General features: G+C 37.4%; 1 protein-coding gene across 1 annotated transcript; it reads right to left on the bottom strand.

The window, feature by feature from the left end:
* Positions 1-232: 232 nt before the first annotated feature.
* LOC143560234 (ethylene-responsive transcription factor ERF054) lies at positions 233-1,455 on the bottom strand. Its single transcript, XM_077048576.1, has one exon. The coding sequence runs from the start codon at positions 1,432-1,434 to the stop codon at positions 316-318; it is 1,119 nt and encodes a 372-aa protein (XP_076904691.1). The 5' UTR covers positions 1,435-1,455; the 3' UTR covers positions 233-315.
* Positions 1,456-15,800: the final 14,345 nt, after the last annotated feature.

Here is a 15,800-nt window from a genome sequence, read left to right as displayed (position 1 = left end):
ATAATCGTTCATTGGTTGATTGTAATTCCAATACGATTCACTATATAATTGAGTATGATTCATACTGTGAACCATATATATTCGTATAAACGTGCTATAACTCATATAATCAATATTAAATAACACGCAAATAGTATATACCGGCTAGGGTATACCTGGATTTGCCGGAATCGTTACAACTAGTCACCTACAACAAAGAGATCAAAAAACTATCTCTTGTCTTCTACCCCAATACATACTACCAAATGCAAATCAACACCTAAGACACTTGCAAAAACCAGGCTTCAAATATGCAGCCCATTTCTGCCATTAGAATCAAGCTTCATCCTTCCAAAAGAAAGGATTCATCTGCGGTTCAAAAACCGAGAAATCGTAATTTCCCTGATCCTGTCCCTGTCCCTGATCGTTTCCCAAATTAAAATTAGAAGGAAGCATCAAATTATTATTCGAATCAAGAGAATCCCACATCGCGCTTCCTGGGCCCCACCCGGAGTTATACCAATTCTCCGCCATTTCGCCCCATGCTGGATCGGTCCCACCACCGGTCACCTGATCATCTCCATTCTCAGTAACAGTATCCCCAGATTCTTTAGATTTCACATTTTCAGCATCCTCTTTCACTATTTCCGTATGGGCAGGAGACGAAGACCCCGAATCGTGCCCAGAACTCTGCCCGGCTGAAACCGAAACTGAACCGGACCCAGATTCAGTTTTGGTTTTCCCGAGAAACCTCTCAGGAAAATTCAGCCGGGCGTTTTCACCACGAAGCTTAAAAGCTTCGCGATCATATGCCATGGCCGCATCCTCAGCCGTGTCGAACGTCCCAAGCCAGAGCCGGGTCCGGTTCCTCGGGAGCCGGATCTCCGCCACCCATTTCCCCCAATGCCGTTGCCGCACGCCTCGGTACAACTTAGTCGTGTGAATCGGCTGAATCGGAGGGCGGATTTTGTTCATCATCATCATCCGACCCCTCGGACTCAAATTCAACGCATCACTCCAGTAATTCAGCAACTGCTGCTGCTGCGATAAACCCGAGCTCTCGCCTGAAAAATACGGCGGGAACCCGTAATTTTGGTGGATCATTGGTGGTTGGGGATTAAAAGATATCATTTGAGGGTTTTGTGAAGGTGGTGGCATTGAAGCATAATTTGATCTGTATTGTTGTAAATACTCAATAGTGGGTTGATTGTTCCCATCGAATGCGAACGGGAACCGCTTCAAAGAAGACGAAGAAGAAGAAGAAGATGGAGATTGATGCTCAGGGCTTTTGATCTTTTTAAGAGGTCTTGTACTGTGTGTATTTGTGTGTGTGGAAGCATCATCAAAAACCTGCTTCCATTCGCGGGTATCATCAAAACCCATATGATCAAAGTCCATCTGTTTCGATTCGTCTGCGAATTGTTTCGATTTGCCACTGTTTCTAGCTGAAGCCATTAAAATAAAAAATTCAAGAAAAAACAAATAAAGTTTTTGCCGCTCGCTCTGTTTTAAAGACTGGATTAAAGCACAAAAACTAGCTTTAAATCCAAATCTAACAAAGACCCAGTTGAGAAAAGAGGTCAAATAACAAAACCCAGATATAAAATAAAAAAAAAAAACAAAGATTTGATTCTAAAACTGAAAGAAATTGAAGAAGAAACTAATGGAGAAAAGAAGATCCATTTGAATTTTGAGAACAGATTAATTAGATAGCGAGCGGCTGAAAATAATACAAAATCAGGAGATTATTGTGATGATTGGTTTGCTGATTGAAGTAAAACAGAGGAATAAAGGCAGAGGACTTTGTGGGTGTGTTTTTGGTGGTGAAGAAAGGGGGAGGTGGGTTTATAAGAGGGGAGATAAAGATTTGTTAGAGAGAGAAATGTGGTGGGACCCACACGGCTTATTTTAATGTTTCTAAGGTTACGTTGCTTCCACTCTAACCTTTCTGAAACAATCTAGTCTTTGTCATCATCATCATCTTACTCAGTATATCCTACCAATAACAATGCTATAGAAGGGTCTAAGAAGGGTAAGATGTAGACAGTCTTACCTCTATCCCATAGAGATAGAGAGGCTGCTTCCGGTGAGACCCCCGGCTCGATAGTAGTTTTGCATCAAGCTTTGGACATAAGGCACATAGCACTCAATCATCAGGGACACCGGCTGATTGGTGCATGTGCCCTTGTCTATCGGCTATCAACGCCACCACATGATGCCTGATTAACCTTCTGCCACTTTTAACGTTATTTTCACGAGATTAGTAAAATAACGTCAAAATTAGTGCACTTTTACTTTTGCCCACCCGAGGGTTCACACATATATACATTATATGCGCGCACCGCAAGCAGGGCGTCAATCTAGTCTTTGTCATTACACAAAAAGATATTTAACCAAGTGTTTTAAGAGTTCGTTTGAGATCACATTATGTTTGCTATTATTTTTTTATTTTTCTTTCTTTTATGTTACAGTTTTGTAGAAAATTATTTTTCTTACATGTAAAAAGTTTTCAGGGCACAAACATGTAAAAGTTATCAGGACATAAACATGTATTATTATATATAATAATTTGAAACTTTGGTGCCGTAAAGTTTCTATTGGGCCACTTTACGGCATCTTATTGGTGGTATTTGTGTTATTTTATTTTCTTAGTTCAAGTCAGTAAATTACGTAACAAAAATCGATCGAAAATCAATTTTGTTTATGTTTTGTTTTGGTTATGGTATCGTATCAAAATGATAGAAACCAACCGGATTCACATAAACTCATCGCTTTTGTTTTAGTTCTAGTACCATAGCGAACGCAGTGAAAACCAACTGAATGCTAATTTTTTTTTGTTCTGGTATAGTAACAAACGTGACGAAAACTGACCGAATTCGCGTAGACTGAGCGCTTCAACGCCCAGGATCGATAACGGTTGGGTTTTACCAACGATCGTTTTACCAAACGACTCCACCCGTTTGTCCACCTCAAGATTTTATTCTTATTTTTTGTTTTAGTTTCAATACAATAACACATGTAACCGAAACCGGCCGAATTTGTGCCGACTTACTGTCTCAACGCTTGAGACTGACAACACCTAGATTTGAGCACCGTCTGAATTTTACCGATCTGTCCCGGCACAATGCGCCAGGTAAAGTACTAGTTTTATATATTATTATGATTTTTAAAATGACGATTTCATTTATAACAAAACCAATGTTAGGCTAGACACAACATTCATGTCTAATTCCAGTATTCATCTCAAAACGAAAACTCGCACCCTGCCTAATCTATCCCGACTAATTTCCCTGTATATTTTACCCAAATGAAACTAAACTGATTCATGTCCTCCTTCATTATTATATGTAAAATTATTAGAAAATAATTACCTTTATAAGAATAAGAATTACATTCTAAATGCATTCTTTATAGTTTAACAATTGGCATATTTAATTAAACACCAAAAACAGCTAAATTCTATCAAAATTCATAATTCTTGTTATTAGGTAGACAAATAAACCGAAAATACATAAATAAATATTTGCATTAGACAAAAAAAAATGTAAAATATTAGTATTATCATGGTGCACTCGGTTATATTACCACATGTAACTAAAGTTTTTAACTGAATTTTTTTTTTAATTATTATTATTAATTTGTTGGAATGTGAATGGTGTAAATCGAACCATGACAATCTAACATCAATGAGGCTATGGCCCATTCCATGCCTAGAACACGCTCCTTGCCCTTTGTTATTGGTGGAGCTTGTGGGTTCACTCATAGTAAGAGTTTCATGACACCATAGACATCACTATGATGATGGAGCACATTCATAAATGTTGGGTATAGTATGCATAGTTGGATACCATGTCCTTAAAAAATGAGTTTACAAAATACTATATATTTCGGCTTAGAGCGCAATGGGGTTTTGACACACAGGATATAAAAATGAACCGATATCCATTCTAGCTCAATTAAGATCGTTACGTTAGTACACGCATGGACTATCAAAACTTAATGTAACATCTAGGTTTCGTACTATGCATAGTTTATTGTGTCTGTAAGCAATTCGTGAAGCCGTTATTCGTTTCCTGAATGTAGACCTTCTAGGAGATCATCAATTTTGTGATTGCTCCTATCTAAAACTATAAAATTATCATTGTTGTGGGTCAATTTCTCGACTAAGATACTGACCGGTATCTTGCATAAGATCCTGACATCCGAGATTCTTAACAGTTTTGGAATCCAGAACCTTATTTATTTAAACTAATATTGCTTGTACTCATTAATTAACAACCTGGAACGGCTAGTAGACTGCGTTTTTCTGATAATCCAGAAGCTTAGTTGAGTTGCACATGGGAATGAAGAATAAGTCTTGTAATGGTCACATAGTTAGGGTTTCCGAGTTTATAGCATAGTTTGTTATTTGTATTTCATATATAATAGGGCCGATGAGAACAATTTAGAACACATAACATTCTGCACTCACAAACCACACTTCTGTACTTAGCATGTGTTCTCATTCAGCTATCCAGTTGACCCATTTATTCTTCATTAATAAATTGAGGCAGTGGATAATTTTTCCCTTCCGAGGATTTTTCCGAGAATCCTCACCGGGATCTAAGGATTTTCCTCGCTATATCGCTATGTCTACCCTTTACTTTTATCGCATTTACTTATCCTATCTTTGAAGAACATTCTACCTTACTTAACGAATTTGTTCAATAATTGATTTGCTGATTTTTGACCAAAACATTTTGGTGCTCACAGTGGGGAAAGTGGTGTTTTTCATCTTCAGATACATTTGTAGTTTCATTTTAAACCGTTACCTTGCAAAGCTCTATTCAAAAACGACATTTCAATCCAAAGCCGCTTCTTCCTCCATGCCGTCCGCAATTTCTGGAGTCTCTCAATCACTTCCTCCTCCATCTACTGCCCAGAGAAAGACGACCAACGGGGGATCAACATCTCAGGATCTGGAAGCATGCCTCCTCCGACGATAAGGCCTTCCACCTGCGTGCCAACTCAAGGATCAGGTTACAACACAAGACTTGCTCTCATGTCTAACAACGATATACTTTATATATTAATGCATATGAAGGAACACATGGAGACTCAAAAGGAAACTAACAATTCCGTCATAAGGGAGCTTCGGGATATCCGGGCACACGGAAAGAAGCCAGAGGAGGAATCCTTCACTCCATTGTGGTCAAGAGCCTTGAATTTTGAGGTGTCAGGATCCTAGGGGAATTGCTATGATGATTTCCTACCCATGTAATCAGCACAAAGAACAAGTGATCCCGTCCAAACTACCGGAAGTGATGCCATTAAGGATTTCGGTGTTGTCGCAGGATCCTTAGCCAGGAATCCCAATACTGGTAACTTCAATAATAATTTTTCTATACCTGTGACTAACCTTAATGATTCGCCGGATTCCGGTTTTAGCCCATTGGTGCAGAAGGAGTCGTAAAAACTCAAGGAGTTGATCTTAAGCGTTCCTGGGATATTTAGCCGATTCCAGTAGTGTCTCCAAGTAGTAATAGGATCTCAAGATTTGCACCCCCCATGTGTGATGCTGAGATCCGAAACGATTCCAGACTCCTAGCATGAAGTTGTATGATGGAACTACGGACCCCGATGAGCATCAATACCGAGAAAGGATGGAGGTCAATCCTATACCTCAGGATATCAAAGAAGCATGCTTATGCAAAGGCTTTGGTTCAACCTAACTGGAGCTGCCTTAAAATGACTCTTAAGTGTTCCTCCATTCTCTATTCAATCTTTTTCTCATTTAGTTATTTTATTTAATATCAGTTTTCTTGTAGCAAAAGCTTCGAACGGTTAACCAGTGATTAGTATAGGGTGACCCAAAGTAGTGATGAATCCCTTTGGGATTATGTTAGCAAGTTCAGCAGAGAAGCCCTGGAGATCCCCAACCTCGACGTAGCAATAGTGGTGCAAGCTTTCAAAATGGGACTCAAGAAAGATAGCTCTTTCTATGAGGATCTCGTTATGAATCCTTACGGGAACCTAGACGAAGCAAGGAACATGGCCTTAAGGCTCATCAGGCTGGAGGAAGAGAGGATGGTTTAGCAAAGGCTGGACAGTTCCAATAACTACAACCAGCCAAACAAGAAGTCAGAGTCCCCATCATCCAAGCCATATTCCAGAAATGACAGGGTTAATATGGTGGACGATGATGAGGATGATGAGCATTATCCTAATTTAAATGATTATCATTTTTCAATTGATATTCCTTGATTAATGTGTGCTATGCAGGATCTTGGTGAAAAATCCAGATGGCCTTGCAAAAAAGAAAAAAATGCTCCTTGGAAGGACAAGTACAAGTGGTGTGCTTTTCATGAAGATTTCATCCACATAATTGATATTGCATCACTCTAAGAAAGGAAATCAACTATTTGCTCAGCAAGGGGCATTTGAAAGAATTGCTAAGCAAGAAGAATAGGAGCCACGATCCTGAAAAGGCTCCAAAAAGGGCGGAATCCCCGCCTCCATATGCTAGAATTGTGAATGTTATCTTTGGAGGCTTAGATATATGTGGAATATCCTACTTGGAAGCCAGGAGAAATGCTAAGGTGGCTAAAACAGAAAGGCCAGAAGGACAAAATAAAACTATGACCATTCCCAAAGAAGCAGAGTCTTATTCGATGATGAAGACTAGGATAACATCCAAGATCTTCATCATGACAGTTTGGTTATAACTCTTTATATTGGTAATTGTTTTGTACGCGGGATTCTGGTGGACAACCGAAGCTCAGTGAATATCATCCAGCTTGAGATGTTGAAGCGAATGAACATCCCAAAATATGAAATTATCATAAAATCCTCAGTCCTAGTAGGATTCAGTGGTGAAGCAAAAAGCACCGTGAGAGAAATCAAGCTACTTGTCTACGTCGAGGGATTGAATTTAATTCATAAATTTTGTGTCATTGATGCTTTAACCTCTTTTATGTTATCTTAGGCAGGCCTTGGATACACGATATGTAGCCAGTTCCCTCAACGTATCACCAATGTATCAAAATGCCAATGTCGTGGGGGATTGCCAAAATTCAAGGAGATCAGCAGGAGGCCAAAGACTGTTATGCCTCGTCAATGAAACCAAAACGAAGCCAACTCAAGCATAACAATACCAAGGATAACATCTGACGTCTTGGAAGAAACTGAACAAGATGTATACGAAGCTCAATTAAATGACCAAGATCTCGACATCATAGTACTTAATGGGGTCAAACAAAGTTTCCCAAAATTTACAAAAGTCATTAACTTTTCTTTCTCCTCTACTCAAAATCACTCGAAATCCTATCCTACAATTTGCAAAATCGCTCTCATAAAAATTTTAGGGATTGGTTATGAATGTACTTACTAAGAGCATTCCTAGCCCGTACCCCATTTCTATCTTTATAATTACACTAAAAACACTACAGTTCTTTCTCATATTTAGTTAAATAATATTTTTTTATACCTTTATCATTAAAGTTTCAATCCCCTCTACTCACAACCAATTTTAACATATATTAGGCAAACAAGTCTTCATTAAATTTAAAAAAACTCAACTTTTTTCTCTCATTCACTCACAGCCGCAAGCTTATCCATATTTTACATCACAAAATTTTAGAGGGTGAGTTAGGAATGCTCTAACTTCCGTGTTGAGCACGTTCGAAGTGTTTGCACATTGAGTTTTTAGTCTAAGTTCATAATAAATCAACGTTAGAGGTGACTGATGTCATTATTTAGATCCATGTGCCCTTCTAAACGAAATATGTGATTTATTTATAATAAATAATAAAGGTTGTTAGGGAACTTATTCACTATGATTCTAAGGGATATCTTGACGCCCAGAATCATTAACAGGTTTGGTATCCTAAAACTTTATTTGTTTTATTTATCCAATTATTCTTGCTAGTTAACAATAAAATGGCTAGTAGAATAAGTTAGCTTAGAAGATCGGAGTCTCAGGCAATTCGCACATAAACTTATGAAAAATAAGTCTACAACGGTCATATAAAGAAGATTTGATAGAGACGCCGAATTTATAGGAATAGTTGGTATTTCTTTTTTCTATATAATGAGCCCATAGTGAACGAATTAGGGACTTACTTCATCTCACACTACCTAATGTACTCTAATCGTTCGCTCTTAGCTCTCGAGTTGTACTCACTTTTTATTCAATAATATTTCTGAGGCATGTAATATTTATCACCACTCGAGGTTTTGTGCCGGAGATCCTAATAAGGATAAAGGGTTTTCCTCGTATATCCCGAGTTATTTACTGCATTATCTTAAACATTACTTACAATATCTTGAAAAATACGCTATCTTACTTACAAAATTTGATCACTAAATTGCTTCGATAATTTATGATGAAAACAAATATGTTAAGTTGAGAGTTCCACGTATTTATTCAAGTGCTTCACTTTGTCCCAACAGTATGTACTTTTCTATCTTGTAATATTCCTTCTTCTGCCCTTGTAATATGCACTTTCGCTTCATGTAATTCTTACTTTTAGACCGTCATATTTAAGTAATGAAATTCATTACGCAATGATATTTTCACAACTAATAAAATATTTCGTAATTAAAACAAAATACTTTGTAACATTCATACTACATATAAATTTTACTTAGTGCACTGGCTTTCAGTATGGGCTTCAATACATTTATATAACAAATTATTGTATTAAATATAACACATAGTGAAAATAATAATTTAGAATAGAATAACAACATATATATAATACCTCAGTTAAGTTATTTCATTAACAAATAATATATTGTTATTATTTTTAGCAGTATCGTGCGAATGCTTATTTAGTAAGGTATTAATAAAAGGAACTAAAATTTCATCTCTCAATAAGTCATAAATACAAAAAGCTGTGATTGAAATAGTCAACTGAAAGTCGGTGTAATTCAACGAGTGTCGGTGGTCCCATCCTGCCAAATATCTCTTCTTCAACATGTTTTTCTTCCTTTGGGATGTTTCATTTTTGTTGATACACTGACCGAATTGATCGAACCGGACTCAAGAACCGAATATATTTCTGTTCATATTAGATATCACATAAAATATGAATGCTATATTATATACTGATATATAGTTTAAAAAGAAAGAAGAATGCTTCCTTAAAGAGGAAAAAAAGTAAAGATAACGAGCTTTCTTTTAAAATAAAAGAAATTAAATAAGTTTGAAGTGCATTTAGTTTATATACCTAGCATTAGAACAAAAATCATTTTAGAACACTTGGAAAAAGCTTGGGATAAAAAAATATGAACCCGAAATACCTGAAACTAGAAACATTCGTGATGGGTATGACACTGGATTGATACTAACTTTTTGTGGTTTAAGCTACAGGTACGATGCTAGGTGATGCCACACTTAATTAGGGTGAGCGTTTTTGATACCGGGACGATTTGGTATACGGTGTTTCCCGAATTTTGTATGAAATATTGATACTGTACCATTACCGAATTGACACTGTATCGCATTGAACCAAGCATTTTGATACTGGTATCAAAATATTTTAAACAGGATCGGAATTTTTGAGATCGATACCAGTACTATCCGGAGCTTATCCCTACACCCAATTTCCCAACCTAATTACATGAAATGGATACCTGACTGCTAGAACATTATACCCAAATCAATATCCGAAATATTTTAAAATTTACTTTTATATTCCGTATAACACTTCTATAGTCGTGTTCATAACAACTTCCTTATGTGAAATTGCTGTTGATATTATTAAATTTTTTTAAAGGTTAATTTAGGATTTATGTTATTATGAATTCTACACAATTTAGATATTCCATATAACACTTCTATAGTCGTGTTCATAGCAACTTTCTTATGTGAAATTGCTGTTGATATTATTAAATGTTTTTAAAGGTTAATTTTAGGATTTATGTTATTATGAATTCTACACAATTTAGATATTTCAAACACATCATGATAATTATGTATGTAATTTATATCATATTTTACTTTATTGTAGTTAAAAACGTAATATTACATAAAAGTTAGATTAATAAGAAAACAAATGCACTTAAAAAGTCTCAATTGGCATTTTTAACTAAGTGATTATTAGATATACCTGATATCAATGATATACCGATACTTAATAAGGTCGGGTTTGTGACACTATTTTACAAATAATAACTAAGTACGAGATTAAAACTACCAATACCCATTATCATCACTAACAACGACGACATCATTTACAACATAGGTCTTGGTTTAAATTCCAATAACTATAAAAAACCCTTTCAAAAAGTATTGGGAAAAAAAAACTAAATATCGAACCTATTTAACTCTCCTAAACTGAATTAATAGTGGATTCGGTTCACAGTCCAGTTGATTCAACTCTACCAAAGCAACCGAACCCAACAACAATTCAACTCTGCCAAAGCAACTAAATCCAACAACGGATCTTGCTTCGATCTATCAATGAAGTAGGGATGAGCGGGTACACGTATAGGAATGTTCGGTTCGGTATCGGCATTGAAGATAAAATTTGGGAAATACCTGTAACGTCCCGGTACCAATAACGAAAATTCAAAACTTGGCACCGATTTGGTGCTGATGGTACCCAATCGGTACCGATTCGGTACTGGTACAGATTTTGCTTATCCCTACTGTTAGGGGTCATTTTATCTCTAGTGATCCTGACTAGTATTCCAAAACTTTGGGATTCCTAGCAGGCTTCAATATCCTGAACTAACCAAATATAAGTCGCATTTATTTTTGTTTGCAGGTTATTTAAATGTATAACAGCTCACAACGGCCAATTTTAATTATTAAAAGATAAGATGAATTCAGATTCAATATATATATAGATGACTAATTCTCACATGAATTTCGGAGGATCAGTTGAAGCACATGTGGGAAAGAAGAATAAGTCCACTAACAGTCACAAAAGTTAGGGTTTCCGAATTAGTAAGACTTTTAATTATTTTCATTTTGTATATAAAAGGGGCTTGATAAAACGATATAGGACACATTCAATGCACTCACAATACTCACCACAATACTCTAGTCATCGTTTTCATCAAAGTTCTCGAGTTGTAATCCTCTTTTAGTATTAACAAATTGAGGCAGGGGATAATTTTCCCCTCCTGAGGTTTTTTCCGATGATCCTCACCAGGATCTAAGGCTTTTCCTTACTACATCGCGTGCCAACCATATACTTTTACCGCACTTATTTACTGTATAATTGAAGAACACGCTACCTCACTTATCAGATTTGTTCACAAAGTTGCTTCGGTAATTTTTTGACCAAAGCAGTTTGGCACCCACCGTGAGGCAAGTGTTATTTTTCATCTTCAAATCCACACTTGAATTCATTTTTAACCATTACGTTGAAAAACTCTATTAAAAAATGGCATCTCAATCCAAATCTACCTCTTCTTTTATGCCACCTACAACTTTTGGAGTCTCTCAACTACTTCCTTTTCCACCTGCTGCCTAGAGAAAAACGACCAACGCCGGCGTTAACATTTCAGGCTTCGGAGGTTCAAGTAGCATGCCTGTTCCGACAACAAGGCCTTCCACTGGCATGTCGACTGAAGGATTAGGGTCTTCCAACACGAGACCTGCTCATATGTCTAACAATGACATATTTGATATTTTAATGCAGATGAAGGAGAACATGGAAATTCAGAAGGAAACCAACAATTTCGTTATATAGGAACTCCGGGATATCTGGCCACAAGGGAAGAAATTGACAGAGGATCCTTTTACTCCATTGCAACCAAGAGCCTTGAATTACGAGGCGTCAGGATCCCAGGGGAATCGTTATGATGATTTCCTCCCCATAAGATCAACGACAAGAATGAGTGACACCCCGTTCAGAACACAAGGACTGCTGTCACTAGGGAGTTTGGTGTTGTTTGGGGATCCTCAGCCAGGATTCCCGATGCTGGTAACTTTGATAATAATTTTAATATGCCTGCGACTAATCTTGAAACTTTGCAGGATACCCGTATGAGTCCAATGGTGCAGAAAGAGTTGCAAAACTCAAAGTGTTAATCTCCACCGTCCCCGGGATAGTGCAACCAATTCCAGAAGTAGCTTCGAGCAGTCACATGATCACGAGATTTGCAACCCCCATATGCGACACCGAGATCCCGAAGCGATTCCAAACTACCAGCATGAAGTTGTATGATGGTACCACAGATCCTGAGGAGCATGTGACCCAATATCGTGAGAGTATGAGGATCAATCCTATACCTCTGGATATCAAAAAAAGCGTGCTTATGCAAAGAATTTGGTTCAACCTTAATTGGAGCCGACTGAAAATGGCTTCTAAGTGTTCCTCCTTCTATATTCAATCTTTTTCTCATTTGGTTAATTTATTTAATAATCAGTTTTCTTGTAGCCAAAACTTTGAAAGGTTAACCAATGATTTTTATAGGGTAACTCAAAGCAATAATGAATCCCTCAGGGGTTATGTTAGCAAGTTGAATAGGGAAGCCTTAGAGATCCCCAACCTTAAAATGGCAACGGTGGTATAAGGCTTCAAGATGGGTCTCAAGAAAGACAGTTCTTTCTATAAGGACCTCGTTATGAATCCTTGCAGGAACTTGGATGAAGCAAGGAATAGGGCCTTCATGTTCATTATATTGTTGGAAGATAAGATGATTTAGCAAAGGTTGGACAAGTCCAACAACTACAACCATCCAAACAGGAAGCCAGAGTCCCCATCGTCCAAACCATGTAGATCTAAACCATATTCCAGAAATGACAATAGCTGGGTAAATGTGGTGGATGACGATGAGGATTGTTGTGGTCAAAATCTCGCTTAAGGATCCTAAGTCTCGATACCTTGCCAGCGGGGATCCCAAACAGGTTCGGTATCCTAAACCTATTATTTTATTCACTGACGGCTATATTTTGCAGGTAAACATTGGTGACTTAATTGACATTAAAAGTTCATTAAATGCCTGGTCAAACACCTGGAACAAGTATCGTAACTGCCAATGTTAATGATTGCATTGAAGACGCATTAAATGGCTGGGGTCTTCGATGTTAGTTGAATCATAACTCAGCAGAAACAACGTATTAATAACTCCCGACGGCTAGTAACTTATTTCTTGGACAACAAGAGCGTGGAAACAAAGCAGACCAAGTCCAACGACTCTTTCAAAGGCTTAGTTAATAGCATTTATTGTCAAGATAATCATTTTACTATATAATGAGGCTATTATGAACAACATAGGACACTTACAACAACTTGCACCACACTTACACTCTCTTGTACTCTAGACTTGTTCATCAGAAGTTCTCGAGCTATAACGCTTTTACCTATTAATAAATCTGAGGCAAGCAGATAGTTTTCCTCTCCCAAGGTTTTTTGCTGAAGATCCTAGTAAGGATCAAGGGTTTTTCCTCGCTATATCCTGAGCCATTTACTGCTTTACACACACACTTGCAATATTATAAAGGACACGCTACCTCACTAACAAAGTTTGATTACTACATTGCTCAGGTATTTTTTTTTGACCAAAACAGTTTAGTTCCCACCGTGGGGCAAGTGGTTTTCTTCCAACAAGTTCATCTACAATCACAATCCGTTCAAGCTCAATCTGAAAATGGATTCTCATCAAAGTCTACTTCTTCTCCAATACCATTTTTAGTCTCTTGAGTTTCGTACCCTCTTCCTCCTTCACCTGCTGTTCAGAAAAGGACGACCGTTGATGGGATACCCATAACTGGATGCAAAGGATCTACTCAAACTTAAGGATCTCAAGGATTGGGATCCTCCACTACAAGACTAGTCTTCATGTCAAGTAATGAGATGCAAATGAAGGATCACATGCAACAACAAAAGGAGACCGACAATTCTTTCTTTAGGGAGCTCCAGGAGATCAGATCACAAAGGAAAAAATCAGTAGCATAATCACCCACTACGCTACAGCCCAAGACTCTGGATTTTAGACCTTCGGAATCCTCAAGAATTCCTTATGATGATTTATTTCCTATGCAATCAATAATTGGAATTGTAAATACGCTATACGAGCCAAGATCTAGTCGCAAATCGATACGTTAAGATCGTGTTGAAACATTACGAATCAATACATTATGATGAAGATACGTTACAGAGAAAATCCGGCAGCATAACGTTACAATGGATAAATATGGCACAAAATTCTATGTAAGTCTACTATGGAAGGCCTATTTATAGGCATGCCTCATTCGTTAGAACTGCAGTAATGAATGAGGTCTCTCATTCGTTAACATTCCTAACGAATGAGATCTTCCATAGCCCATTCGCTAAACAACCTTAGCGAATGGATATACATTAACCGAATGAGCTGCCATTCGTTACACAGTAGTAACGAATGGGCTCTTACATTAATGAATAGCCTAGTCTTTAACGAATGAGGCCTCATTCGCTAAACATCCTTAGCGAATGAGCCTTTATACATTAAGTGTAAATACTAAACAACCCCTATCCTATTCGAACAGCCGCGGACACCAAATCCGTGCACTTACAGACTCTCCATTTTCCGTAGCTGTCGAGTGTTTTCCAATACTTTAGCATCCAATACTTTAGCCTTCAATACGTTAACATCGGATACGTTATCTACGAATACATTCAAGTTGAATACTTTAACCGTGAATACTTTAACTGCATATCATCAGCCGTAATACCAACCTCCCCCTTGGCTGATGATTCTCGGGCTTGTACAAAGAGACAAAATATAACTCTTTGTAAGCACACGAACAACTTGTAGCTACCCGTATCAGATCTCCCCCTCAAATAAGCATCTCCAGGTGATCATTCCGATCATCCAAATGGCATATCATATGGTTCGATCAAACGAGTCAATCAGCAGCAAGTCATCGGCTATCTGTCGCACCGGTAATAGAAAAAGGTCTTTACATTTGACCTCATCACACATCTTCATGAACCACTTGATCACTCAACATCTTTCACTTCGTTCTTCTCTCTCTCGATAACATCTATCCCAAAATATAACTCTTTGAATCTCTTCGGCAACCAATACGCTTGGATGCACTTCTGTTTTTGGCGTATGATTCAGAGTTCCAACCTTTGTTAATCAATCCCAAACTATCAGATTTTTCAATCCAATAAGAAGACCTTTATATTCCTCAATCAAATCAACCCATTCAAGAATTGTCCCCTTCAACAGAAGCAATCCGCCAAATACTCGTAGCCAACATAGTCAGGATCAAAAGTCTCTCATAAAGAAGTAAACGGATAGACAATCGTATCCCACATAGTCAGGTTTCAATCTTTAACAAATCAATCACCAGTTGAAGAATAATTTCAGTCTTGGACTTAGTTCAAACATAGCTTTGCAATCACATATTACCACCCGAATTGCAGTAATTTTTCAAGAAATCCTTGCAAACGTAGAAAGATACCAATCGAATAGACTTTTTGAAATTTTTATCTCCCCCATTTCTTGACAAATTAGGCAAGGTCTTGAACAAATCTACGAAAATCTTCAATAAACGCTTCTTTAACTTTTAATCGGTTACTCCCCCTCGACCCTCGATATGCGTGAAAATTCGGCTAGAAAATATATCATCAAAATTTGCCGAAGAGTGTCCTGCACATTTAAAATTTTGTTTAAGAAAATTTTCCGAAAATACTCTTTTTTTTTCTCATACGTTATCCTGTTCACATTCGTTTGAACAGTGTCACATTCGTCCAGTAACCATCCACCTTCGTTACTCATGGACGAATAGGTCTCATTCGTTAATCCCTATAACGAATGGCTTATATGTTAAACCACATTTGATAACCTTTTAACGAATGTCTACCATAAGTTAATCACTCTCATTCGTATGAACA

The sequence above is a fragment of the Bidens hawaiensis genome, unplaced genomic scaffold (genome assembly GCF_021521415.1).
Source record: "Bidens hawaiensis isolate Kalapana, Puna unplaced genomic scaffold, B.hawaiensis_p1.1 tig00020245_1, whole genome shotgun sequence".
In the NCBI taxonomy this organism is placed as follows: domain Eukaryota; kingdom Viridiplantae; phylum Streptophyta; class Magnoliopsida; order Asterales; family Asteraceae; genus Bidens; species Bidens hawaiensis.
This window is presented reverse-complemented; position numbering and strand designations above follow the sequence as displayed.